Here is a 27,918-nt window from a genome sequence, read left to right on the forward strand (position 1 = left end):
GCCTCAATACATAGGCAAGAAGAGTGTAATGTACTTGTTTACATGGGTTAACTGTCATGGTGAATATTAGTCACTGAAAAAAGGCTGAGGCGATGTTAAACAAGGCGGTAGTGCCACCTAGCCAGTGTTCTCATCTGACTGTGTTACTGGGGTTTTGCAAAGTAATGACCAGCTGAAGAAACATTGACACAAATAAAATCAGTACATAAAATTAAAATATATTTAAAATATATTTAATTCTGTCCAATGTGTTAAAAAGCTTTTAGTTGTGTACTTTTGTACTTTTAGCTTTTGATTCATTTTTAACCCAACCCCTATTTCCCATGAGAGACTTTGCCTTTTACCACCCTACAAATACAACGTGTTCTTAATGACTCATGTCTTTTTCGTGCTTTTGCATGAGTGTCACATTATGACTGTAGAACAGTCACTGGTGTCACACAGACCGTTCGTTTGCAGACCGTCGCCTGCATATTGTAGCTGTTTACTGTCACCAGGGGGCAGTGTCACAAACAACAGATCTGTGAAATCACAGGATACCTGGCAATGCAACCTATGCACAGCCCCATCCGTGATCCATGATGAGCTGGGTGCTCTTTTGTTGTTGTTTTGTTCGTTTGTTTTTATTGCATACTCTTCCACGTAGGGTCTGTGTAGGCAAATGCCCATGCAAAAGAATGCTAAAACATGGGCTTTACCTGGTTAAGTAAGGCATATACTGACCAACTTTTGGTTTAAAAAACAATAGTATTTTACACAAAAGTACAGCCATGTCCTAGTTCAGCTTCAGTTGGAATCTCTTCAAGACATTATGTAAACATTTTAAGCATAAAATCCTTCCTTTACGTTCTTCTAACATTTTTAAATATTTTTTAAAAGGTTTTACACGGTCTTCAAAAAAAGGAATTCACAATTAAGTGGCTTTAAAGTTACTCAGTTATATACCAGTGTCCTTTCTCCTTATTACATCAATTCATCAATTTTCTCTCCGTTTGCGGTGTCTAGAGCAGAGGGGGGCAATTAATTTTCCCAAAGGGCCACATGAGAAACTGGGACTGTTTAGAGGGCAGCACCAATAAGCTGAAGTCAATTATATTAATTTTACCTCTTTATCACATTGGTGAGGGACCTCCACAACACACCCAGTTTCTCATGTGACCCCCTTGGGAAATGTAACTGCCCACTGGCCCCATGGTGTAAAACCAATCCTAATTGATAGAGGGTGAAAGGGGGTGTACACTCTGGATATGATGCTAGTCTATGACAGAGCAACCACAGGGAGAGGCATGAACATCCAAACTCCACACAGTAACATGCTGGTTGATCAGAAGGTTCAAATTCCAAAACGAGCTGAGCTGAGTTAAATTTGCATTAAACTCAGTTTATTTATATATATTTTCTCGGTAAGAAAATAATGTGTAAATTTTCTAGAAAAAATGAAAGGTAATAATGGTATTTTTTTTATTAATCATATCGCCCTCATATGAATTGAAAATCTAATCACACACTTTTTGAAATTAAAGAAACAAAATAAACTTTGATAAATATACCTAAAGTGTTAAAACATTAGGTAGCAAAATCACTCTAAGCTTCATTAGCCTATTGCACTATTGCAACAACAGTGTTTGAGACCTAAATATATTAGTGGAGAAATATAAGGCAAATATTAACTACTAAAGGCAAATGGATACATGTGCGAACGTACTGAGCAAAAATGAATGACTGTATATGACTTATATGACTGTATATCAACAAAAAGGACATAAATATCCCTCGAAGGCCTACTGTTCACAGACTCACAGTCACCCTTCCGGATGTTATTAGGTAAGTGAGACAAAAATAGTTTTGACATGTCCTTTGCAGTGACCAAGCCCCTCTCCACTTGGTTCTGTCAATCAAAACCCAAAACAAGATGGCAGGCTGTGGGAGCTGGGTCTTCTTTTTAACAGGCAAGTTCACTCGTAAAATTATTTAGCTTCATCAAAGAACAACTTTCGCTGACCTTCCTCAACATTAATTATCAACTCTGTGTTATTTAGTAAAAACACTCGCCCTTGATATCAGCTTTTAAGGACTGTGCGTAGGATTCTAGCATCAGGATGTGTGTGTTGTCATTATTTAATGTCAGATTTAAGGTTTTGTTTGCCTTTTTTGACCCTTCTTATAAACTGTCTGGTGTGTTTTTTACACTTCCACACAGTGTGTTCTGCCAGTTTGTTTGAGGCCAGTTCTGACATCAAAGTTACCATTCCTGTGGGGAAGTTTTTTACACATGAACTGTTTAGAGAGACTTTCCAGAACGACTTTGAACCTTTGGGCAAAGTCTACGGTGAGACAGAATGATCTAAATTCAGTTAAAAGGATAAGACATCCACATGTGTTAATGCTGTTTTTCTCTGCTCTTTTTGTGTTTTGCAAATCAGGCATATTGTACAACGACCCCATAATATTTAAGTGCAACAAACAGAATTTCCCAGACCTCCCAGAGTGGTTGCGCTTCACCCAAAGGAACCCCTATGACAACGGCTTCTTGTATGGCACACCAATGTCTCCAGGAAAAAGTATAATTGAGGTGTGAAATCATCATTTACACCAACATTGGCACAATATTCTTCCATGCTGCACATCTAACATTCACCTCTGGCCTTACTTTTGCACATTCTTCTGTCGTGATGGTAGGCCAAACAAAGATAACATTCCAGCGCAGCTACAGTGGAGACAAATATGAAAAATATGTGGCTATCAAAAACAGCTGTCAGGATTTGTTGTCAAATCCCCAGAGACAAAAGCCTTGGGCCTCTTCTCTTCAGCTGCTATTTTGAACCAACGTTAAAAATTCAGGAAGTAAGCTGTCTTTGAAGAAGAAGAGATACAAATGTCAGAAGTAACACTTTAGTCTCAACCAAACAGAATTTATTTCAGTTAGAAAACATGCTAAATTTTTGGTGTAAACACAGAACACAGCTGTATTCTGATTCAAAACTTTTCCCATTGTAACAAACTACACGCCATTTTTTAAGTGCATTAATTTTTTGCTTTTGTTTAAACAGTTCATCCTGTTTTTGTTTTGTTTTTTCGCTTTTCTTTTTACAGAACAGTGAACATAAAGTATTAAGCAGCTATACAGCAGAAAATGTAAGATATTAAACTAATCTTCACCGCTTTATTTTCTTTATTTTCGTTTTAGTGTAAGTCTTAAATTATTAATATATCTCTAGATATATAATAACGAATTGGTTTTGAAACAGATACTTTTTGTTACTGTAAGCAAAAACGTTTTTCATACACTAATGAGCAGACAGCAGCTAAAGGGAAATTGACAGCAAATGGAAAAGCGGACATTCAAGTTTTGCAAAAAGTGCTCCTGGAATGCATATGAACTGTCATAATCTTAATAATATTACATTTCATTCTGACAGATTTATGCCACCAACCAGCGGAGCTATGACACAGTCAGACACCTTCTCATAATCAAAGTCGTTCCAGGTATTTGCGATGAATCCGTCCCATTACGTTTAAGTCCCAAAATAATAGTTATAATGAATGAGGGTGTGTCAAATGTCGGAACTCGCCGGTGTATTTACAGACAAGATTCTGCCCTATCAAGTCGAAGTCTTCATCAAGCTGAGAGAGATTGAAAAAGTGCTGCCCTCTACTGTTCAGGATGAGATAAAGCAGGATTTGCAGAAGCTGTGGGACACAGAGACCCTGGAAACGATCAACATCACCAACGCCCTCGATCGTGGTGGCAGAGTTCCACTCCCTCTTGCAGGGCACTTTGAAGGGTAAACTTAGATCTGTACATTCTTATACATACTGGGTTTATTTAAAATTATGTTTTTTTTAGTACTACTACTTAAGTTTGTTGTATTTTATTAGCACCGTGTTTGCTGCTGTAACAGAACTTGCTTTGGAAAAAAATGCATATTTAGTCAAATTTGATTTGTGACAGTGTGTATGTGAAGGTAGGGTCAGAGGAGTATTTCTCCAAATGTCTCCTGAGGGTGCTGACACCGGAGAACAAAAAGCAGTGCAAGGAAGAGGCCAAAATCAAAGTCCCTGGAGAATGCCACTTCTGCATAAATCCAAGCAACTGTATCACCTGGTGCAAGACGGAGCTGGTGAGGCCAGAAAAGATGCACGCCCAAGAAGGAACATATATATAAATATATATGATCAAAGCCTCAATTGATTATTTCATTTTGTCTCATTAACTACTAAGCAGAAGCAAACAGCATAAAGCTGTTTATCTCATCTGCTGCTCTGTGCTTCATTTTAATGCTCTTCCTCCTCCTGCAGTTTGATCTGACAAAGATGAAGCCGAAGCCACCTGCTCCCACTATGGGTTCAGGGATTTTGGAGGCTGGAGAGGACTTCAAACCTCTGGAGTCTCCCCCAAACAGAGACTATTTCCCAGACTACATCGTGACAGTGATTGTGCCCCTGATCCTCGCCATCATCCTGTTTCTGCTGCTGGCTTACATCATGTTTGGCAGAAGGGAAGGAATGTATGTATCTAATTTTAAATCTAATCTCTGAATAAATATGTAAAGGCTTTGGATGCCAAACTATATTTTTCCCTCTTCCCTCTACTGGGATTTTATGTAGTCATCCAAGTGGGATAAATTCCACCAAGGATGGGAATCTATTTAAACATATTTAGACTTTTGATTGATCCAATATTAAACGGATATTTTACTCTTTTTCTATAGTGGCAAAAGGAATGCAAGAACAAACCAGTAAGTACTTTGTTTATAACAGATTTTGAAACCTGATTGTTGTCTTTCAATTTAAAACATGATCTGATGGTTAACTTTTTACTACCAGTCAGCTAAGACAGCATTATAAGTGATATTTCACAGAATGAATCTGAAATATAGTGCAGCAAAAATATTTCCAAGCTTGCAGAAAAAAAAATCTGTATGTGATGTGTGCTGCAGAATTCAGCTGTACCACCACTACACTATCCATGAGAACACTGACGAGCTGAGGACCATGGCTGGAAACAGAGGGGTGCCTCCACCCCTCTCCACACTGCCCATGTTTAACAGCCGGACTGGAGACAGGGCCTCCCCGCTGCAGTCTGACAGCATCCCACTCATCATGGCCCAACAGTAAGCACCACACCCATTAATTCCTATCAGTTATGTGCACTGAGCTGCCAGTCTATTAGGTACACAATAAGAACCTAATGTAACACCACTCTAATGTTGCTCTGATGGTGCACTGGGTTGTTCTGATCAGGTATGCTTCTCCTGTCATTTTCCAAATAGTATCGCAGGGTGGAAATTTGACAGCACTTTTCTATTTTCTCAGTTCTTTCAATTTTGCAAACACCACTTGTTGAAACGCATCCCCAAACCTGCTGTTTCTTTCAGGTCATGTGTAAGTTCTTTGCTAGATTTCCAAAAAGATCACTTTAAATATTTACAAAAACATCTTCCTCCTCAGAAGCAATACATACTGTATGTATATGAGGGGTGACTCAAGTCTTTTGCTCAGTATTGTAAAACAAAGGAAGCTTATAATAAGTTACATCAAAAGTCATTCTTGTGTCCATGAATCAACACCATTTCAATAGAAATTGTAACCAAACAGCCGTCACAAATTACCAAATGAAAATCTACATACTCAAATATGTTTGTATGACCAGCAGTTTACAATCTGAAGTATTTTGTTTATGAGAGTATAGCATATAAAGAATAAGTACTAACATCTCATCACACCTGCCATCTGCTGTTGGTGAAGTTAGTGTCACTATTACTGCTGTGTTGCATGAGTTATTCTCCAACAGTTGTAATAAATCATAATAAATAAAGTAGTTTTTAATTGTATTTATTTTCTTACTCTCTTGGTAGAGATCCATACAGTGACACACTGCCCAGGTAAGCCCATTCACAGGATTCTCCTCCGCATTGATTCTGCTCGGTGTTGCTGATTATTCTAAGAATATTTTTTTGTGTGTGTTTACAGGAAGTGAGAGCAGCGATGGATAAGATATAACACATGGAGTATTATTAATAACCTCTCTGAGACACAGTTTGTGGATTATATTTGCATTTGGATATTATAATTTCTTCCTGTTTGGGTTCCATTAAAGTAAATGAATAGTATACTAATAGCTCAGATGTTGTGTATATCAAACTAATTATTGTTGCACGTTGTAAACTAATACATGGGTCATTTTATAAACACTGAAGCATGTTTTGTGGATTAAATATTTCTTTGGTTCATAAAATATTTTGTTTATATTTATTAATTTCTTAAAGGGTATGTGATGACTAGTTGGACAAACTTTGGAAGAAATCCATTTGATTTGGTTAACCCAGGCTGCTAAAAATGTATATTATATGAATTATTATTCATTCACGTATTATTATATTCCAGCAAAAAATCATGTTCTTACTCTGGCATGTTCTATGACTGACCTGAAAGATGCTCAATATCCATTCTTTATATTCATCTTATCCTTCTTTAGTGGTAATACAATAAAAAATAAGAAGGGACAGCTTCAGTTTAGATATGCTTTTAAACACAGGTTGTACATGCAGTAGATGTCAGGCAGAGGTAGGGTTTGAAAGTTGGCATTCAGCACCTGCAGCACGCATGCTCTGCTTTATGAGCTCAAAGTAGAAATGCTTTGTTTACACTTTGCTTTAGAGAATCAGCAGCTGAAGCATTAAGAGAGCTAGAAAGGATAAAGATGAGCTCAAATGTATGTTTAATTTGGATCTGTGTGTATGCTGTATATACAAAAAAAAACCAGGATATTTTTTTATTCTTATTTCTTACTATAGTTTTGTATACACTCACTGGACATTTTATTAGTTACACCTTCATAATACTGGTTTGGTGTCCCTTTTGCCTTCAGAACTGCCTCAATTCTTAATGGCATAGGTTCAACAAGGTGCTGGAAATATTCCTCAGAGATTTGGATCCATGTTAACATGATAGCATCACACAGTTGCTGCAGATTTGTTGGCTTTACTTCCAGGATGTGAATGTCTACATCCCAAAGGTGCTCTCTTGGATTACGTTCAGGTAACTGTGGAGGCCGTTTGAGTACCAATGAAGTCATGTTCAAGAAATCAGTTTGAGGAGATCAGAGCAACTGTGACATGGTGTGTGATATCCTGCTGGAAGACACTGGGGTCATAACGGGATCAGCATGGTCACCAACAATACTCAGATGGGCTCTGGCATCTAAACAGTGATTAGTTGGATATGGAGCTCATTCCAGGCGATATATTTCCACTCTTCTACTGACCTATTCTGGTGATTCCATTTTAATTGTAGCTTCACTTTCCTGTTCTTACCTGACAAGATTGGCACCTGGTGTGGTCTTCTGCTGCTGTAGCCCATCTGCCTCAAGGTTCAACATATTTCTTGTTCAAATATGCTCTTTGAACGTGATTGTAACAAGTATTTGAGCTATTGTTGCCTTCCTATCACCAAAAATCAGTCCAGCCATTCACCACTTTCTCTTTTTTAAACATTCTCTGTAAACCCTGGGAAAGCTGGGAAAATCCCAGCATATAAGCAGTTTCTGAAATACTCCAACCAGCCAGTCTGGCACCAACAACCATGCCACATTCAAAGTCACTGAAATAGCCTTTCTTACCTAATCTGCTTGAGTTGAAGGAGATTTATTTCACCATGTCCTAAATGCGGTGAGTTTCTGCCAAGTGATTGGGTGATTAGATATTTGTGTTAATGAGCAGTTGAACCCTAACAAAGTGGCCGTGAGCAGAGAGATACATGTGGGTTGTCTCTGCTATGCAAGTAAGCTGTGATGTTCTGATTCACAGCATGATTTTGTTTTGTTTTCTTTCTTTTGTTTGCTTCTTATCCTGACCGGCTTTACACGAGTGATGTTGTTTTTATCTATAAATATCTGTTTTCTAAGTCACCTCATCATCCTCATCATCATCACCTCGTCACATTCGGTGAGTTGGGCTGTGACAGTATGAACCACTAATCAGTTTTGCCAGTAAATTGTCTAGTGACAAAGCAAACTATGAAGAGGAGATCAGTTCAACAGTTTACAGATCATTCATCACTTATGGCTGGATCAAAAAGAGGTTCACCCTCTTCTTAAAGGGTTGCAGCTTTTATCTGGTTTTGCAGGATGAAAGCCTATGAAGCCTGCAAATAATAGCAGCTTTGCAGTGCACTGCAGCAGTAATTTTCATTCCAGTTTGCTTCTGTGCTTTGCCTGCAGGAAGCAGCCGTTGTTGCATTAGACATCCAGAAGGAGTCGCTGGTGGTGTATCTTCATTTGGTATGGGCGTTTTCTCTTCTGAGACAAGCATTCATTTCTGCAAAGTTAGCTCCTTGTTTTTCAGTGTGACAAGGAAACAACTACGGCTGCTTCACTGATAATTCAAACTGCATTTTGCAGTATTTTAGGTTTGGTTTCTTAAGAAATTTAGCTAAGGAGCCAATAACTTTTTTAGGCACAAAAAAAAGCTAGAGTTTGGTATATTGGCCTTGTTTTCACTGCTGCTTAACAAAAAGTAGTCAGTGCAACTGTTGTGGAACAGTTGATTTCTAAACACATGGACAAAATTGCTTCTGTATCTCTCGGCCAGAGACCTAGCTCTCTAAAAAACTCCCAAAAAACAGCTTCAGCGTGAGCTATCTTCTCTAAAACCTCAGTTTCACAACAGTTGCAAAACAGGACAGTGAAAACTCTGCCACTGAGTAGACCACTTCACATGCTTTATTTCAGCACCCAAAATAATTAAAAACATCTTGATTTATTATACATGTACAAAATAAGTACAGAATCTCTCTTTTAAACCATGAAAGTGGGTCTGCTTCAAATTCTTTTTTAAGAAACCCTTCGCAAGAAAGACATCAACAAACAACATAAACAACAGGGTGGAAGATGTGTGCTGTTTGGTTTTTGTTTTTTTAGTAAAGAGGAGTTTTCCACAGGGGCAAACAGACAGAAAGATCAACACTGAACACATGGGCAGGGAAAATGATATTGAACCAGACATATTTGCATGCAATACAATTGCAGTGATCACTTTTTCAGAGGACCTCTGTTATCAAACCAACACTTAAGAAGAAAACAATTGCACTGCATAGACAACAAGACAAGGAGTCAATTTAGTAGCACCAAAGGTTCTGCAGGCATTAAGTGGCAATGATTCCAGTACGACAGTGTGAGTTTCACCATCAAACACCACTAGCTGGACCTCATTGAATCGGTAATAGCACCTTTGAATGGTTTTAGTGTTTCCCCCAATAGACTTGTGGTGTGTGACATAGCAAAAAGTGGGGGTGATGTCTTGTTATGAGGTAGCCATCTAGATTTTGCAATGAAGGTGAGCTTTTTAGTCTTGCTCTTTTGCTGGTGTTTGCTTTGTCTGCTCAGCGTTCAGGTGTTTTTCTCATTAATTTAGAACAAGAAGACACTTCACACTTTTTACAATTTATTTAACACCAGAAAAATGGTACATATCATTTGTTGTTTTCAATGTCCTTCTGCAGTGGTAGAAAATGGCAAAAGTCACCTGTGTTTCATTGCATGTGCAGATCTGGGTTGTTGTTTTTTTTGTTTGTCTTAATCTCCGGGGGGAAATTTTACACAAGCATATATTATTTTCTTGTTGCCAGTGAAAACAAAAGATTCTTTTTAAAGTGTCCTCGTAGTTGGTTTCGTTTGAAGTAGCAGTCCCAAAAAAAACTTCTCATGATTGGAAAGACACAAACACTGTCTTCAGTAGAGTGGTTTTAAGCATGTGGACCAATGGCAGCCAAATGAATGCATAGAAAGAGGATTTAGAGATGACTGCTAGAAAAAAAAACAACAATGTCATGTCCATATTTCTTTCATTTTTACAAGAAGCAAACAGGGCCAACTTGGACGCCAAATTCCTGATCAGGTGCACCAACATCCATAGGAGCAATGTCAATGATGGGCAGGCGGGATGTTTTTGATGTCTTGTAGTCAATGACTGTCTTGCCCCATGTGCCAGTGTGTGACTGTAGAGAGAAACAGAAAGGAGACATTGTAAGAGATTAGTTTCTCTTTTCTTATACTTGGATCCTGTGTAAGTTTAGCCCTGGGGCAAAGAGAGAGCAAACTCACCGTGCAGCCATCCTCGCTGACACTGTATGTGAAGCGGCTGTTGCCCTCCGCTCTGATCTCGACGTCGTTGGATCCCTGGAGAAGCAGAGCCTTCTTCAGGTTGCCGGTGGCAGAATCCATGTAGGCGATGCTGTTCTTGCAGTGGTATGTAACGTTCTGAGAGGCCTGGTTAGACATCAGGCGCATGAAAGTCATCTGGATGTTGACATCCTCGAGATCAGCTCCATCGCTGCCATACTGGAACTGCGTGACGGAGAGAATAGAAGCACGCATAGTGTCACAGGCCTAATAGTAAAGCATGAATACTGTCCAGGTTTGTTCATTTGCTCTGTTTTCTCACCTGGAATCCACCGGTCATGGACTCGCTGAACCAGACGTGCTTCTTCTCTCTGATGTTCTTGCTGAGGTACCAGTTCTTCATGGGGATGGTGGACTTGCTGGGGTAGACACAAGTCTCACCAGTCTCCATGTTGCAGTGGACCTTGACGGCATCCAGAGGAGAGCCCTGGTTGGGATCAATCCAGTACATGCCTGTAATACAGGGACATCAAAAAAAGAAAGTCTCACGCTGAGCTCACCCTCGTGTTATACTTTATCTAAAGGCTGTGTCAGAGAATTGATCTGCGCTCACCGCTCTTCCACTCAGGGTGGCACATCCTCAGATCACGGCACATGCGGGCTGGGCTCTTCTGGGTACCGTCTGGGCTGCGGATCTTCTCAACCTTCTGTGTCAGGGTCTTAAGGGTGGTGTCAACCTCCATGTCACGATCGCGCATGACATTAGGATCATCAGCGCGGTAGTGGCCACCACGCAGGGGATCAGGGGCCTTCTCCTGAACAGGCTGGCTGATGAACTCAATTCCACTGCCGGGAGGTCCAGGAGGTCCAGCAGGTCCGGGAGGTCCAGGAGGTCCCTGTTTTGAGACACCAGGGGTTGCTTAACTTGTCTGAAGGTGTAAGAATATGGATAAAGTAATGATAATTGCTCAACTTACAGCAGGTCCCATCTCTCCATTGCGACCACGAGGTCCAGGAGGTCCAATGGGTCCAGGCAAACCGTTCACACCATCCTTACCAGAGGCACCGTTTGATCCAGAAGGTCCCTGTGGAGGAAAACCAAATGATCACCTTTTGCCTTGAACTGATTGACAAATTTGAAGGAAAACTTTAAATAAAGAAAGTTTTGTGTCTGTTAACAGTAGTACTTACTCTAGGTCCAGCGGGTCCAGAAGCACCAGCAGGGCCTCTCTCTCCAGGGGGTCCCTAGAGACAGATGAGGATGCTAACATGAACTATGGTATAACAAAATATAGTAGAATATAGAAAATGTGATAAAATCAAGTTTAATAAGTCCATAAGTCAATTTTAAAAAGTGAGACTGATTAATGTTGTATTTTATAAAACTTGATGATGGATGTAACTAGCAACTGTTTATAAGACCTTAATAAACTCCAGTAAATATCCACCTGAATCTTAAATGCAAATCCAGCTGTGGGTAACAGGATAAATGCAGCTATCAGCACAAAGTTTTTATTTCTTCCAAAGTGCTAATGTGGTAACTGTTACTCACAGAAGGTCCGGGCAGACCAGATGCACCAGTGAATCCTCTGTGTCCCTTGTGGCCTCTCTCTCCAGCTTCACCAGCCTCTCCTCTGTCTCCCTTAGCACCAGCTGGACCCTGAATAAAAGAAAAAGAAGATCCAGATGCCATCTCATCATTAGACAGTAATCAGTCTTCTTGAATATGTAAAATTTACGTTTCATATTAATAATACATATTATACAATGAAAAACGTACAGAAGGACCACGAGCACCAGCAGGGCCAGAGGGACCAGCAGGACCAGAGGGACCCTAAAGGAAAGAAAGATATGAACATATGAATTCAGAAAAAATCACAAGTGTGTTCATTTTGTTTAAATGTGCTCAAGGTAGCTACAAAGTGGACTTACACTCTCTCCACGGTCACCAGTTTTGCCAGAGGGGCCAACTCCTCCAGGAGCTCCAGGAGCACCAGGAGGTCCAGGGGGACCACCCAAGCCAGTCTCACCACGGTCTCCCTATGAGTGCACATTTCCAGTGAGAAGATAGTTTCATGCATGTCAATATTATCAAATTAGCCAAGTTAAATAGGGTTACCTTAGGGCCAGAAGGACCATCACGACCAGGTGCACCATCATGACCAGGAGATCCCTGTGGAAGTAAAGCAGTAAAGATGTTCGCCAGCGAAACTGAATTTGTGGGAATTGTGAGTGCATTTTTAATTGTACTACCTGAGTAGCCCGATTAGCCCAATTAATGGTTAAAGTACAGAAAAAAGGGACTTCTTACCTCACGGCCAGCCTCTCCAGTTGGACCAGACAGTCCAGGGGGTCCAGCAGGTCCAGGGGGTCCGCGCTCACCGACAGGTCCAGATGGTCCCTGCTTTCCAGGCTCACCCTAAAGAAAGTGCATAAGAAGTCAGTCCTCTAGATTCCTGTGGATGCTCTTTGCAGAGCTGAACCTTTCTAAGCACCACCCAGAGAGAGAGACGCATATGAGAACCCAAATGTCCAATGTGATCAAATCAGATATTAGCTGGTCTTTCACCTTTAGTCTGTGTGATGTCAGATGGACAAAAGGAAAACTGTGGAATATTTCCCAAGGAATATTGTAATATTGCCATGTCCTTACACAAGGATGGTTTATTTAACATTGTATGTGTCCAAATTTCTTTGCTACTAATTATATATTTCATAGTGAGTTTGCTCTTTGCAGTACTAGTTATTATTCCTTTAGCCTCAGTATTCGACAATGCATTACAAAAAGTTGTGTCCAAACAAATGCTGAAGGTTACAGGTCAAAAGGGCAGAGCATGACAATATAGACTCCAAAATATATTTGACCTAATAATTTAATTGGATAAGTGTATTATATATAATGTGTGTTTATCACAACAAATGCATGCTGTTACTTTGATCTGTCATGTTTTAAGTGATGTAATTAACAGACTCAAGAAAATGAACCAAGTAGTCTAAGTTTTTTTTTTCATCTTCTGGTTGAGCTCACTGTATTGTCCCCTACACAGAACCCCCTATATAAGCAGACATAAAGGATTTCAGACACAAACTCACAGATGGTCCAGGCAGACCACCGAAACCACGCTCTCCACGCTGTCCAGGGAGACCTACAATACCACGCTGTCCAGCAATACCTTGGGGTCCAGGGATACCAGGGGCACCCTGCACATAAGGAAATAATGGTTAGTTATGTTTTAGACTTTCAAAAAACACATAGAATATCTATTATGGACCAAAAGGGTAACAGTGACTTACAGGGGCTCCATCAGAACCAGCAGATCCTTTCTCGCCACTAGGTCCTGGGGGTCCAGCAGCACCAGCCTCACCAGGGCGGCCAGCAGGGCCAGTCTCACCACGAGCTCCCCTTGCTCCATCTTTGCCAGTAGGTCCTCCGGGTCCAGGGGCTCCAGCAGCTCCCTGGAAACAACATACAATGTTATGGTAACATAAAAATCACTGATCGCTGTTCCAATATAACATAGATAGATCGCACTAAAAATGATCAGAAACTCACAGCAGGGCCAGGGGGTCCAACTCTTCCAGCAGGTCCAGGGAAACCAGTAGCACCCTAGCAAGACACACAACCAAACCAAATACGTGATCAATGAAGCTTTAAAACACATAAGCAACTGTAACTACAAATAATCTCATTGAGTTTGTAAGTCAGTGTCAAAAGAAAAATATGAATGAATACTTACAGGGGAACCAACACTACCACGAGCACCTTTGGGTCCAGGAGCTCCAGAAGGTCCCTGTTGACGGAAATATTTGCAAGTGAGGCATCTAATACCAACAATGCTAATTAAAATAGGAAAAATATGAATGTTTATGTAAACAGTATATGCAATTTCTTATGAACACAATAATGAATCTACGGTGCAAAACCCCCCAGAACATTTTATTCCATTTATTCTATTCCATTTACTATATATTCACCAGATGTATACTACAAATCACAATGAAGGTCAATCTACCTGAGGACCAGCAGCTCCAGCAGGTCCGGTAGGTCCAGGAGGACCAGCATCTCCCTTGGGTCCACTGTCACCACTCTCGCCCTTAGCACCAGGCTGACCATCAGCACCCTGAGGTTGGAGATGAAAAGAAGAAATGCATCAATGCATGGCTTTTTTTGCGTCTCAAATGTTATCCAAAGTCAACAAATGTGACTTTTTTTAAGCATCTAAATTAGTGAAAAAAAGGGGCTTACAGGAGGTCCAGCAAATCCGGCAGCTCCAGGAGGTCCGTGCTCACCACGGTCACCCTGTTGAAGTAATAAAGTAAGGTCATTCAGTCATAATAATGTGCATATCAGAGTTATAAATATTTTGATTGTTTTTCCCCAGGTTTTAATCTGATTTTGAGTTTAGAAAAGAACTTACAGGGGAACCACGAGGACCACTAGGTCCAGCAACTCCAACAGCACCAGGCTCACCCTAAAACCAGAGGTGAAGGAGAAAAAAGGAGGTCAGTAGGCACATTGGTTGCTAATCCCAATCACGTATTTTATGATCAATGACACTTGCAGATAATCCACATTAAAGCCAAAATTAAGTAAAGCACTGAATTTCTATTTAACTCATGGTTGGTCTTATTATCTTTTAATATTGCATTAATGTGGCATGCTATTCATCATGTTTCATATAATTATGACATTGACTTATGCATACTGTAAGTGTGGGTAAAAATGTTGTAAGACTACTAACAAATTTCACTCCAGACATGAAAATTGAATGAAGAAAAGGTCCTGTAAAATTATTAAACTCGAACAGCTAATATTTGAAGGCCAAAACCAATTTTTTGTCCAATCTCACCTTCTCACCCTGAGCACCGGGAGGTCCGGGGACTCCAATAGGACCGGTCAGACCACGTGGGCCATCTTTGCCAGGGGCACCATCAGCTCCCTTGCCACCAGCCTCACCCTAAAAAGAGAAAGGTTACAAAAAGTTACTTGTGTTGATATAAAAATTACACAGCTACAGTTATTTGAATCATTACAACATTTCTAGAGTAATTAAATCTTTATTAAATATTGGGAAAACATGATATAAGATTTCACATGATATAACAGGTATAATACATAAGATATTTTATCTTCACTGAGCTTAAAAAAATTTAATGATGAGAAAATCGAACTGTGCACGCCTTTTTCTTTATACGAATGGGATTGGTGTGATACTCACATTCTCTCCTCTGGCACCGGGGAGACCAGCGGCTCCACGTTCACCAGGCATTCCCTGCATACCGGGGGATCCCAAACCACCGGGGGCACCGGCAGTACCAGGCTCTCCCTGGGTACACACAAAAACAGGAAGACTCACATTGTTATCCAGCTAATACAGGTCACTGGAGCTCAACAAATGAACCATGTTGGTAGATTTGTTTCTGTTATGATAAGCACAATGAGTTTAAGAAAAGGAGAATTTTGCTGGTCCTAAATCTTATTTTAGTTATTTGCACCAATGCCCAGTGATTTTAGTCTTGAGACATTTGTTGTTTTGCAGCATTTTCTAGTTTCTCTAACTCATGGGTTAATTAGTTTTGCACTCAAACCTGCAAAACTAAAGTGAAGAATTATCTTTACAGGCGTGACATTACAGGCTGATTACCACCAGGTGATGGGTGTTAATGTGTTTTTCTGGATCTCTGATATTGCTCTCTGTTGAATCTGAAGCTCAGGTTGTTTCTGTCATAAAAGCAAATATAAATTGTCCACAAAGTCACCTGTGGATGAAAAAAACACCTTTACTGCTACTGTTTTGCTTGTACACATTTATGTTTAGCAGTTTCTTTAAACCTTAAGCATGTGAAGCCATAGACTAATGACAACATGTTGAAGCAGAAAGCTTGCTCTATATGCTCTAAATATATTATTGTTTATTCTTGAAATGAAAGAATATACATACAAAATGCTAAAATTACCTTTTTACAAGTACAGAGGAGGTAAAATCTATTGGCTTTATAGTGTGGCGGGTTACACCTTTACCTAACAGGCAAAAGATCCCTAGTTTAATCCCAGGAGAAGATTGGGGCTGCAACAGGAACCCTGCATAAGGATCTACCAATCAAATATGTAGTGATAAAAACAGACCTGCAAACTAATCTACGATATACAGGAGTGTGTTTTTAACATATGAGTTTTGTGATGGTTTAATAGTGTTGCACAGCAGCTACAAACACTAGATCATTTTTATATGCGATCCAGGTGAGGTCTGGGTTGAAAAATGTGTCCTCTATCTTTAAAATGCAAATAAATAGGACTGTGACAAACATTTCTGAACTGAAAACCTTACAGTTCCTTTGCAACATAAATAACTTGCTTGCTACTTTTAAGTCTTTATATAAATATGATTATTCTTGGTGCCATATCCACTCTGAACATCTGATTTTTAATGAATGTGTCGTTTAAATGTCCAGGCAGGCTGGTTTATACTATAAAAGAAGAACTTAAAAACAAAGGGCAGAAATACTGAATAGTTTGCTCTCCTTGTTTTCTGAGAAAAGCTGGGAGTAGAAACATACCTGAGTAAATATGTGTTTAGTTTTTGGTGGTTTACAACTTGACATCAGGTAGATTTTTCAATTTTATTTCTGTGCCATTTCAAAAAATGGACTGGATTTGACACACAGCAAGAAAAAAAAAGGAATCTCAAATGCCAAATCAGTAAAGTTTCTTCATCGTTTAGACGTTTTTCTGACCTACCTTAGGTCCATCGTTACCAGCGGGTCCAGGAGCACCACGGGGTCCGGTTGGGCCAGCAATGCCAATTCCACCACGCTCACCAGGGAATCCTCTGTCACCCTGAAGGAAAGAAGGAACTCATCAGCCACAAAATGTTTTGCCAGTAAGTTGATGTCTACCACAGGAGCTGAAAATGTTTTGCTTCTGCAACAGAGGGGATACTCACTCTTGGTCCAAATGGGCCAGAAGGTCCTGCCTCACCAGGAGCACCCTGAATAAAAGAAGGAGAAGGGAGAGGGTTATGACGTCTGACTTACTGTGTCAACATGAAGACAGAAGGGGGGAAAGCTGGTTCTAGTGTGTCCTTTGTAACTGACTACATACCTGCTCACCAGGCTTGCCAGTCTCACCAGTAGAACCTTGGGGTCCAGGAAGTCCCTGCACAGGGATGAAAGGTACAATGTTTTAGGGTTATCAACTGACGTTATAACACAACAATAGATATGAGAGTGCTGTGGCTGTTGGAATAATGTCTAAAGCCCACCTGGAATCCAGGAGGTCCAGCGGGTCCCTGCTCTCCTTTCTCTCCAGCAGGTCCCTAAACAAAAAGACGAGAACAAAATGACACAATGCAAACTCTGATTCACCATAAGCATCCATGTCAGCCACATAAAAGATACAACTATGGCTTCTGTCCTCTGATACATCAAACTACTCAAATGCTATGCAAACATAATTTCTGTTTAATAATGCAGATAAGATACATACACCGGGGCCAGAAGGTCCAGGAGCACCAACATCACCGTCTTTGCCTGGAGCACCCTGTGATTAAAAACAGCCAAATGCTCGACTGTTACACTCTGTTTCCACTATTATATTAATATATACAGTCTTTAATGGTGGAACTTGTTTTAAGTGACTGTTTAAGTGGGAAAAGTATAATTACTTACAACAGCGCCAGCAGGTCCAGTTGCACCTCTCTCACCAGGTTTACCACCATCACCCTAGTAAAAAGAAATAAGTGCATATTTATATCTGCCACATGGGGAAATTCTGCTCTATTATTTCTATTTAAACTAATTTCTATGGGCTAAAAAGAAAAATCACATCCATGACATCTGGAAAGACAATGAGCAGAAAAGCTCTGTAAACTCACAGAAGCTCCCTTGGGTCCGGGGAATCCCATAACTCCAGGCTGTCCTCTGGATCCACCGGGGCCAGGAGGTCCAGAGCGACCATCTTGTCCAGGAGAACCCTAGATATAAAAAAAACAAAACAAAAAATGAAGTTCTAAGAGTGATGTAACATATAACATATGTTTATTTGATGCTCAATACTTACAGCAGGTCCAGCTTTGCCATCAGGTCCAGGGCTTCCAGGGCTACCAGTCATACCCTGAGGAGAACAGTTAATGTGTAAAATTCATGACCAAAACATCACAGAAATGTTGCATTTGAAGAAGTACATCGTCGTGCTAACCTTCAGTCCAGGGGCACCAGGAGCACCAGGGCTTCCAGACTCACCAGTGACTCCCTGAGCTCCCATTGGGCCAGGGGAACCACGCTCACCTGGGGCACCCTGTAATATAAGTTAATAAAAGATCTAGAAGCTGTGATACTGGATACAATTTATGACTTAAATGATCAGTAATGGCTTGTTTAGCTATTCTGATAGGTTTGAATAAGTTGGAGTAAGGTGGCTAAGTGATTTTAGTTGACTAACTCACCTTGCCACCAGCACCTCCATCAGCACCAGGGAAACCACGAGCACCAGGGGCACCCTAATGGAAGAACAGAGACACCGACCAAGTCATTAAAAGGGAAGTAGGTGCTGGGCTCCAACTACTAAGATGAATCCCCGTGGGAATTTAGCACACTGCAATTTCAGAACACTTTGTAGAAAAAGAAATCAAAGGGTTTCAACATGGACATTTTCAATTAAAACATAATGAGTGATGGTGAGAGTGTTGGCTATTTTAATGCTGTTTTCCATAAGGCACACAATTTCACATGGTCGAAGATAAAGAGGGACAAACATACACGCTCTCCAGGGGGTCCACGGGGTCCAGCACCACCAGGCTCTCCACGAGCTCCTCTCTTTCCCTCCTCACCAGAGGGGCCAGCAAGTCCCTGAACTCCAGCGGGTCCCTGCAAAAGAAAGGAAATTTCATTAAACCAAGCATGAATTTATTATCTTGGCAAGATGCAGTGGAAACTGTTCAGGATCATTGTATTTTGAAACTTACAGGCTCTCCCTTGGCACCAGGCTCTCCCTTAGGACCAGAGGGACCAGGGTCACCCTGTTGGCAGAAGCATACACATTTTATTTAGCTATCAGGTAATCTAGGATCTATAAAATACTGACAAAAACATTAAAAAACACTAAATCAATTGCCAACGCACATTGTTACCCTTAGGGCCAGGAGAACCAACAGCTCCCTGAGCTCCAGCAGGACCACGACTACCGGGGAAGCCAGGAGCACCAGCAATACCAGCAGCACCCTACAGATGGAAAATGTGGGGTGTAAGCACACTTCATGTGCAGGACTGAAATGGAATAAATGTAATCATTGTAAATGATACTTACAGGAGCACCCTTAGAGCCAGCGGAACCATCAGATCCAGGAGCACCCTGTTAAAAGAGGAATAATATAAAATGTTGAAATTGTTCAGTGTTTTTTTATTATAACATCTGAGATAGACATGATGGTATGTGTAAGTTGAGCATCTACTCACAGCAGGTCCAGCGGGTCCAGCAGGTCCGGGGTTACCAGGCTCACCACGTGCTCCCTGGGGTCCCTCAGATCCACGGCCTCCTGGAGCACCAGTCTCTCCCTGTGCACAAAGACAAAAATATTTCATAAATCTGCACCGCCAATATTATGTCTGTGCTCTGATAAAGGAGAAGGAGACCACACTGAACATCAGAAACATAATTTAAAGATTAAATATTATATACACACTAAATATCACTCAAAAGACAGGCAATTTTCTATCAAAGCTATGGTGTATTGCTCTTAGCTATACAAGTGGAAAATAAAATGTATTTTGAGCGTAACACATGCACCTAACAATATTATTTATGAAGGAATTTGAGCACAAATAATGTGTGTTTTTAGAGACATAACTGTCCCCACAATAATCCTAAAGTGATTTATCTAGAAAGAAACTTCAAACTGCATGATTGTTCTGTCATCATGACTGTTTTTTTTATTCTCCTCCTCTTTATTCCTAAAATAAATCAGGAATTTGTGACATCATAGTAGGTGAAAGTTACAGGATATTTAAAATAGCTCCTTCGGTAATGGCATCAGGAAGGAGAGGCGCCATTAGAAGCCTACTGATGCCATCTGGTGGTTAGACTGTTCACCTGAAGTATACAGTATTAGGCTAAATACGCTATTAGCAATTTTACTGCTTGGGTAATAGGCTACAATCCATGCTAACCTTGGAGTATATTGTAATTCAAATGGCCTGAGGGTGAAATCTGACCAGTGCCAAGAAGCTTTAGGCATTCAAAGAGCTTTACAGACCAGATGTGTAAGAAAAGATTGAAGTGGGTTAAGCCGAGACCTTTCTCATGGGAGAGGAGAGATGCATGACATTGGACACAAATTTCTCATTTTGGGAAATTCTGTGTTTCTTGAGTTAGATGTATGTAGCTTCTACACAATTCTTACCAGGAAGTTTGCTCATTTTAAGTCCAAACAAGGCATAATCACACAGAGTCCCCGTAATGTTCTACTAATAAGCTACTAATACTTGGGGAGTTGATGAGACACCTAGTGAGGGATTAAGGGGATAATAAGCTAAAATATTGTCATGGTTCTCCAAAGCTTTCCTTGGCTACCTAAATTTTGAGATTAGACTTGAGAGAGCTTTACTGTCAACATTATCTAATGGTTATAAATATAAAGGTCAATCAGGAAAGCTATTATGATATCATATGTACTCTTGAAGTCTTTTGGGTGACTTACCTTAGCACCAGCACCGCCAGGGAATCCAGAGGGGCCAGCAGATCCAGTAGGTCCCTGAAATTTAATATAGAGCATATTAAGACACAATGCTGAGCCACAAACATTGTAATAAATTGATTGGAAAGCTGAGGAAGAATCCCTTCGTTTATGGTATGAATCTCTTACTAAAGCATTTTGTGGACAGATCTAAATTATAGTCTCGAATGAATTTGAAATGAACAATGCAAAATTCAGTACTTACAGGAGGACCAGCAGGACCGGTGTTGCCATCATTACCACGAGCACCCTGCAGCGGAGAGAAGAGATTACATCAAATATTTTCAGATCCAACCAATAGTAAGACACGAAACATGAGAGAAGAACACAACAATCTCCCAGCTTTTGTGTTGTTTTTCAGTAGTAATTATGGGTCTTTTAATAAGTGACTAAGGAGAGGAAAAGTGCTTACAGCAGGGCCGGGAGCTCCAGGGCGGCCTCTCTCTCCGGGAAGACCACGAGCACCCTAGAAAAGACAAAAACAAACCAAGGTCACAAGAAGGTTTGGCCTAGTTTTTGAAGATATGCGTTGGAAAAAATGGCAGTGCTGCATCTAATCTGAACTGTTATTACAAAACAGTGTTTAATCCTTAAAACGATTCATATGTCAACAACTTGATTAATGGGAGCAAAAACATACCATGGCACCGGGGATACCATTCTCACCAGAAGCGCCAGGCTCTCCCTGTAAACAAATACAGGAAAAAGACAAGAGATCAGCTTTAAATTGTGGTTTTATAAAGATGCAGATTAATATCATTTCACAATGAAATGCAATCATTGTGAAATCTTACCTTAGGGCCAGCAGGTCCAGAGTCTCCCTTGGCTCCATCTAGACCGCTGAAGCCCTACAAAGAAAATTAGCGAGCATTTTAAACTCAATCACCACTCATAACTGTTTAAAAGTGATTTTTTTTTCTTTTTATTACTATTCAGACTCACTCTGTGTCCCTTGATGCCTGGAAGTCCAGGGGTGCCAGGGAATCCACGAGCACCCTAGATGAGAAAAAGAAGAACGATGTGAATAACTTCGACTGCATTTGGAAGGTAGCACAATGAGGCCTGGAAAACTAAACATAATGGATAAATATGTGGAAATGAATATATTTCACAACAACTTGTTTGCCCCTACATACATGCTGAATAACAGCTTTTCTCAGTTTAGGTTTCATTTTTGGCCTACCATCTCCTGACCTTTGCCCTAGTGGGAACCACTCACCTGAGGTCCAGCAGCTCCGCGCTCACCGGGGCGTCCAGGTTTGCCAGCCTCACCCTGTTGTAAACACACAGAGACGCGATGAGGAATATGAAGTAAGCTCGTGCAAACAAACAATCAACAAAAGCAATTACAGACCTCAACACATTTAAAAGAATAGCATATTCACTATTTTAAGTGAACCAATATTAGTTATGTGTCCCAGTTAGCTAGGCATGACATTTCTGTATGAAGTGTCCCAGAAAACAAGCATAGACATGAAATAAAATTCTCAATAGATCACTTACATCATCTCCGTTCTTTCCAGGGGGACCAGCAGGACCACGAGAACCCATTGGACCCTAAAAACACCAATAAATTACTGGATTAGCAAAACACACTGCTGACTATTTTAAGCAAGTGTCTGAATATGCTCTGTGCTGCTCTAGGTACAGCACAGGGAATTGGTTGGCATGAAAAAAGTGATTTGTGTCAGTAGGTCAGTGATTAAAACAGGAAGTAGAATGAATACAGGAAGTATTCTGTCTAAAGACTTTCTGGGGTTCACAACCAACTTTTACACTAGCTCGAACTGGAAAAAGGCACAGACAAAACAAGGGAAGGTAGAGGTTTAGTAGAACGTCATGTATACTCACAGAAGCTCCGGGCTCACCAGGCTCTCCAGGAGGTCCAGTGAAACCCTGAGGACCCTGAGGGACAACGAGAGAAACATTTCAGTGTAATAGCTTCTTTAAAGTATTCATTTTCCTGTTTTACATCTAAAGCAAGAAAACATGTAGGGAAGAAATCTCTGGCCTATTGTAATTGCATGGTTTTACAAATGCATGGAATACTTGGACTACCGTTTATTTAATAGAGAAATACTTACAGGGGGGCCGGAAGATCCAGGAGGACCACGGGGACCCATAGGACCCTATTGACGAAGGCAGAGAAGAAGCCAATAAATACTTGCACCTATACATAATTATCAAATGAGGGTATTTTGAGAGAGATAAAACCTACTTACTATTGGGCCAGGAACAGGTGGGCCACTAGATTTTGAGGGGTCAGAATATTGAGGAGAGAAGTTCTGTGGGAGGAGCACACAAAGAGTTAATCACCAAACACCTCAAGGTACAGTTACTGTAGTGGAAGACAATAGAAGAGCATGAAAAACTTTGCACAGCACACCATCTTCCCCCCTACTGTTAGGTCACTGTTGTATGTTACATAGTCACTTGCTAACACACACCCTATAGTGTAAAGACTCGTTTTCTAAGGTAGGAATAGGATGTTCTGTATGGAAATCAATGTGATCTATTCAAACATGGAGATTTTAAAATAGTAAGAATCCTTTTATGTATCAGTTCAGGTCACTAGATAAACTTCGAGCACTCTTCACTTTGAGACATTAATGTGAGGAGAAGGGAGCTGTCAGTACTCTCAGTGCTGAAATACACATGGAGGAACTGTCCCAGCTTTGAAGTGAAATCTTCAGCACCTTGATTATTAAATTGGCGTTCAGTATAGAACTGAAGACAATCCATGCCAGATAGCAGAAGTAACATGGAAAATGAGATGGGTCTCATTTGTCATCAACAAAACTCAGTCCCTGTCTTGGATGTTCTGATGCGATGATACTTACTCCGCCAAGGCCAGGGGGGCCAGGGGGGCCAGGGGGGCCAGGTGGGCCAGGATCGCCAGGGATTCCATTACCGCCAGGATAACCAGGAGGACCCTGGGGGAAAAAGATTAATTAGCAATATTCAGGGCTAGTTATTTCAATTATTTTTCTTAATTTCACAAAGCTTAATAGCAAATATAAAGGATCTTACAATATAAAGAAGTGATGCAGATGTAGTTTTAAGTACTTAAAAAAGCTTCAAAGTTGGCCCTAATGTTTCTCCTCCTCCTCCAATTTGTCTTTAATCACTTGTGAAGTTTGCAATGACCTTTTGACCTTCTGACCTAATTATCAAAGGTCATCAGTAACAAGCAGCTTCATCAGAAAATCAGTTCATCAAATCAGTTTGTGAGGGCTCACTTAGCTGATGCATAGTGATTGTGTCTATTTTGACATTTTTAGCTAGACAAGAATATAGGAAACAAAACATCCTCCTTCTAAAAACAAACACAACCAGCCACCTGTTATGCACCAATTATGGTGATTCAAAAGATTTGGAACTAAAGCTGAATAAAATATTATTATGTCTCATGAGAACAGCAAAAAACAACCATCTTTGTTTCAACACATTTCAGAAGAAAACCATATTTCTGAAAGAGATAACAGACCCTTTGTCAGTTTTAAACAGACAAATGGCCATATATATATATATATATATATATATATATATATATGTAAAAAACTTATCTGTCACTTGTACTGACAGACAAACAGAAGATGTCTTCAATAGTATGAATGTTTTTAATAATTTAAATAATGCAGCACCTACCGGGTCTCCCTTGGGGCCAATGGGTCCTTCGGAAGTTGGCTATGGACAGACAGAAAACTGGAGTTATGCTAATTCATATACAACATAATTAGATATAATAATAATAAGACTAATAAAAATAATCATCATCAAAAGGGAAAGGTACCTCAGGATAATCTTGACCTGGAAACAAACAGAAAAAAAATGTCAGCACCTCTTTAATGTTCATAGGAGACACATTTATTCATATTTAAAGATAATGGAAAAGGCGAAAGTGATGGGTAACTGTAAGCAATAAGTTGTCTGTAGTTACTTGTGAGTGAAGGCTGAATCATCCATGAAATGCTGGATTTCTCATAATTATCAACTCCAACCCAATCTAAAACGTTACTGCTAAGTAAGTTTTGCAGTGGAAAAAATAGGAAAGTAGGTATAAGTTCAGCAGAACCCTCTACTTTCACTGCATATGTGGACTGAATGGGAAATTATATAATCATTGCCAAACTTTGCCAAAGAGCAGGGATAATCCATTGTTAAAAGAATTCACATTTAAAAATTTAGGGATCAAAACGTAATCCAAAATGATTCGGTTCTGAATGAAAAATCCTTAAACAAGCAGGCAGATAGGCAGGCAGGAAGGCCAAGGGCATTGAGTCCTTTTGAGGGCAGAAAGCCATGGCTGGTCAAAGATGGAGCAAAAGGGAAAGTGGGTGGTGCCAAAAAGCTAAATAAAGCTCGGAATTGGTGAGCAGTACCATCAGGGCAGATAGGGCAGCACTCTCCGTCTGGAATAATGGGATCGGCGCAGTCGGATGTGTCCTCACAGATCACCTCGTCGCACATGACGGTTCCGCTGTCGCAGACGCAGATCTGGCAGGGTTCTGGTTTCCATACATCCTTGTCGTTGTACAACTGTCCATCTAATGTGCAGCTGCCAAATGTTCCTGAGACAAGAAAATCACGATGAGTTAGGCGATAATGTGATGAGAACATAAGTTCTAGAAGTTAGTACAACTAATTTGTGTTTAGATTGGATAGTTTGGAATTGCTACACCTGCACAGGTGTACATTATGGTGGATGGGCTTTTGCTTAAAGACTGTATCAAATTCATATAAGAGATCAAGGGAGCTAGTACCACGTAGACCAGACTCTAAATAACACAAACACAAAGCTGGCATATTTTATATAAAAACTGTGGGCTGTTATTGACCTTAGAAAACTGTGTGTTTGGTGACTGATGTGTGATCAGGAAAGGAGCATGTAATAAAGTCTAACATCCAGGCACATCTACAGGAACTACATATAATTTGAGCCTGTCAAATATAGAAATTCTGGCTGCAGAGAGATAAGGGGTAGTAATGGTCTTGTCCAACTGTCCTATGTAGATGTTCCCTCCTGAAACATTTGATTATAACGCTGAACGGAAACTTTCGTGGGGCCTACGCAGATGTCAGGCAGTGGATATGAGGTTGGGCCAGAGAAATGGGAGGATGAATGCACAGTTCCAGTATTTGCCACAAAGCGGCGCTGTTACCCTGCAAAAAAACCACCTTCCGCGCCCAGGCTGCTTTGGTGATTAATTGACGTCTAGACTGGCGTTTTTAACGGTCGACGTCAGACTTAAGCGATTTTTCCATTCTCGCTTTTTTTCAGGTAACCGTGTCCAGTTTTACACAGCCTGAAAAAACGTTTAATTCGGTGTGCTTCTTAGACATTAGACATGAAGTTTTGCCTTTTCAACTGAAACAGTAATTTCTCACACTTGATTACCAAAATTAATTCTGTCTGCTCTCTCTTGATGCGTTTTTGGTGAACTGTTGATTAAAGATCAAGTCTTACAGGCTTTGACGCATGCTTATCAGCTAGAACGCAAACTTATAAAACTAGAGAAGACTGCTTTCCAGACAAAACAGATATAAACGATTTGTTTTATCAGACTCATTCGCCTATCTAAATTTGCTTCAGATCTCATGGAACCATTGTCCTGTCACTGCGCATCAGACACAATGCAGCTGCTCCCTTCAGGTTTGCACTCCAGCAGGAGGACGCACACTGAGCATGTATCTGCATGCCAGTGAAAGGAGCAGTCAATAATGGAAAAAATCCAGTCTATAAATTCCTACTCGCTTCCAAGTCTCCAAAGAAACCACCAAAGCGCCTCACTGTGTAACAACTTTCACCATGTCTGCCCACTGGAGTCGGGTATCCCGCAGAGGACGATCAGCACCAGCAAACTGCTCAGCATCCTTTGCTGGCTATCCACATCCTGAGGGTGCCAACGCTCCAAAAACAACTCAAATCAATGTTTGAAAGTGATACTTACTATCATCCTCGCCTTGACCTCTCGCCAAAAGCACTGTTGCGCTGAGCAAAAGCGCTAACCGAATATCCACAAAGCTGAACATGTCTAAATATTAGACATGTAGATTCTTTGCGGAAAAGGGGAATCCTCTATCTCCTCAGACACCACTCATACACGGTAGGGTCCGGTCTGTGTGTAACTCCAATCCAGACCCTAGCAGAAACTCCCTACTGCCTAAACAAATGAGTTAACTTGGCTTTTATATGCCTAAACTTTTGGGGAGGTCCTGTGCGCAGCAGATAACTTGTACATGTTCAAGTCAGAGGCCCTCCTTCATCAGAGAGATGGGCCGTCTTAGAACATGTCAAACAAGTTCACGTTTCAGCTCAAACGTGGATGATGAGGAAAGGCATCATTTACACGCAGGCTCTCGACCTCGCAGACGTGTTTTATCTTCTTAACGCTCCGTGGATTTTCTTAATTGACACTCGTGTTGAGGCGTTTTGTCTTTCCCGTGTTCATCGATATGCTGAGCAGCTGTTTGCTTTCAGATGTGCAGGAAGTTGAGTTCTTTTTCACAGTTTTATTTCATGACGGGAGTTTTATTTTATTTATTTATTTTATATATGTAAAGGGTTCAACGCAATGTTTGAGGAATTCAGCCGAAGAGAAGTTTGCGTAATTTACGCACGAAGAGTAACAAGATTAAACAGGATATTTTGGGACTCCTTACATGTTTGTAGACAAACATTTTGTGTATGTATATGTAAATGTATTCAATTCAAGTAAATTTATTCAAACTTAAGCTGAAAAGAATTCATTTTATGGTCTTATGGTCCATTTCTTTATTCTTGGGGCCTAAACACTTTCGAGTATCAAGCATCTGCAGGACATTGCAGATTACACCAGTGTTCTGTGTGTACAGAACATATGTGTTCATATTCAAATAAAGTATTTTACATAGATTTATTAAATCCAGTTACAAGTATAAGTAACTGCAAGTTTGATGCCTTCACAAAATATTAACATATTATAACCCATTATGTTTCCCCTAATTATCTTAACTCTTCCTCAATCACCAATAACATTGCTTACAGATTTGGTGTTTTGTTGGCATTAGGTTATCTTATCTTATCTT

General features: G+C 40.4%; 2 protein-coding genes across 3 annotated transcripts; one reads left to right on the plus strand and one right to left on the minus strand.

Moving 5' to 3' along the window:
- The first annotated feature begins 1,895 nt into the window (after positions 1-1,895).
- sgca (sarcoglycan, alpha) lies at positions 1,896-6,207 on the plus strand. 2 transcript variants are annotated; one of them, XM_085360974.1, is made up of 11 exons: positions 1,896-1,949; positions 2,201-2,329; positions 2,424-2,572; positions 3,420-3,486; positions 3,587-3,785; positions 3,953-4,121; positions 4,300-4,508; positions 4,713-4,739; positions 4,941-5,114; positions 5,859-5,885; positions 5,974-6,207. In XM_085360974.1, the coding sequence occupies exons 1-11, from the start codon at positions 1,913-1,915 to the stop codon at positions 5,978-5,980; spliced, it is 1,194 nt and encodes a 397-aa protein (XP_085217100.1). In that variant the 5' UTR covers positions 1,896-1,912; the 3' UTR covers positions 5,981-6,207. The 2 variants fall into 2 exon arrangements, with proteins under 2 accessions (XP_085217100.1, XP_085217101.1); XM_085360975.1 differs by lacking the exon at positions 5,974-6,207 and having other exon boundaries at positions 5,859-5,889.
- Positions 6,208-8,712: 2,505 nt separating this feature from the next.
- Positions 8,713-27,025, minus strand: col1a1b (collagen, type I, alpha 1b). The gene is made up of 51 exons (XM_085361557.1): positions 26,802-27,025; positions 25,233-25,421; positions 24,644-24,660; positions 24,499-24,537; positions 23,691-23,783; positions 23,073-23,135; positions 22,935-22,979; positions 22,702-22,755; positions 22,354-22,407; positions 22,070-22,123; positions 21,793-21,846; positions 21,645-21,698; positions 21,491-21,535; positions 21,263-21,316; positions 21,056-21,100; positions 20,815-20,868; positions 19,574-19,672; positions 19,425-19,469; positions 19,241-19,339; positions 19,084-19,137; positions 18,878-18,985; positions 18,565-18,618; positions 18,318-18,416; positions 18,180-18,233; positions 17,995-18,093; positions 17,789-17,842; positions 17,607-17,660; positions 17,383-17,436; positions 17,223-17,276; positions 17,065-17,109; positions 16,860-16,958; positions 15,340-15,447; positions 14,971-15,078; positions 14,539-14,592; positions 14,367-14,420; positions 14,134-14,241; positions 13,858-13,911; positions 13,674-13,727; positions 13,415-13,576; positions 13,214-13,321; positions 12,432-12,539; positions 12,240-12,293; positions 12,053-12,160; positions 11,901-11,954; positions 11,673-11,780; positions 11,312-11,365; positions 11,098-11,205; positions 10,734-11,016; positions 10,443-10,633; positions 10,103-10,345; positions 8,713-9,996 (listed from the first exon to the last, which is right to left on the minus strand). Exons 1-51 carry the CDS (start codon positions 26,881-26,883, stop codon positions 9,850-9,852), a joined length of 4,335 nt encoding a protein of 1,444 aa, XP_085217683.1. The 5' UTR covers positions 26,884-27,025; the 3' UTR covers positions 8,713-9,849.
- Positions 27,026-27,918: the final 893 nt, after the last annotated feature.

This window comes from Diplotaxodon limnothrissa, linkage group LG8 (genome assembly GCF_057381915.1).
Source record: "Diplotaxodon limnothrissa isolate DT_005_m linkage group LG8, D_limnothrissa_male_GT1.1, whole genome shotgun sequence".
In the NCBI taxonomy this organism is placed as follows: domain Eukaryota; kingdom Metazoa; phylum Chordata; class Actinopteri; order Cichliformes; family Cichlidae; genus Diplotaxodon; species Diplotaxodon limnothrissa.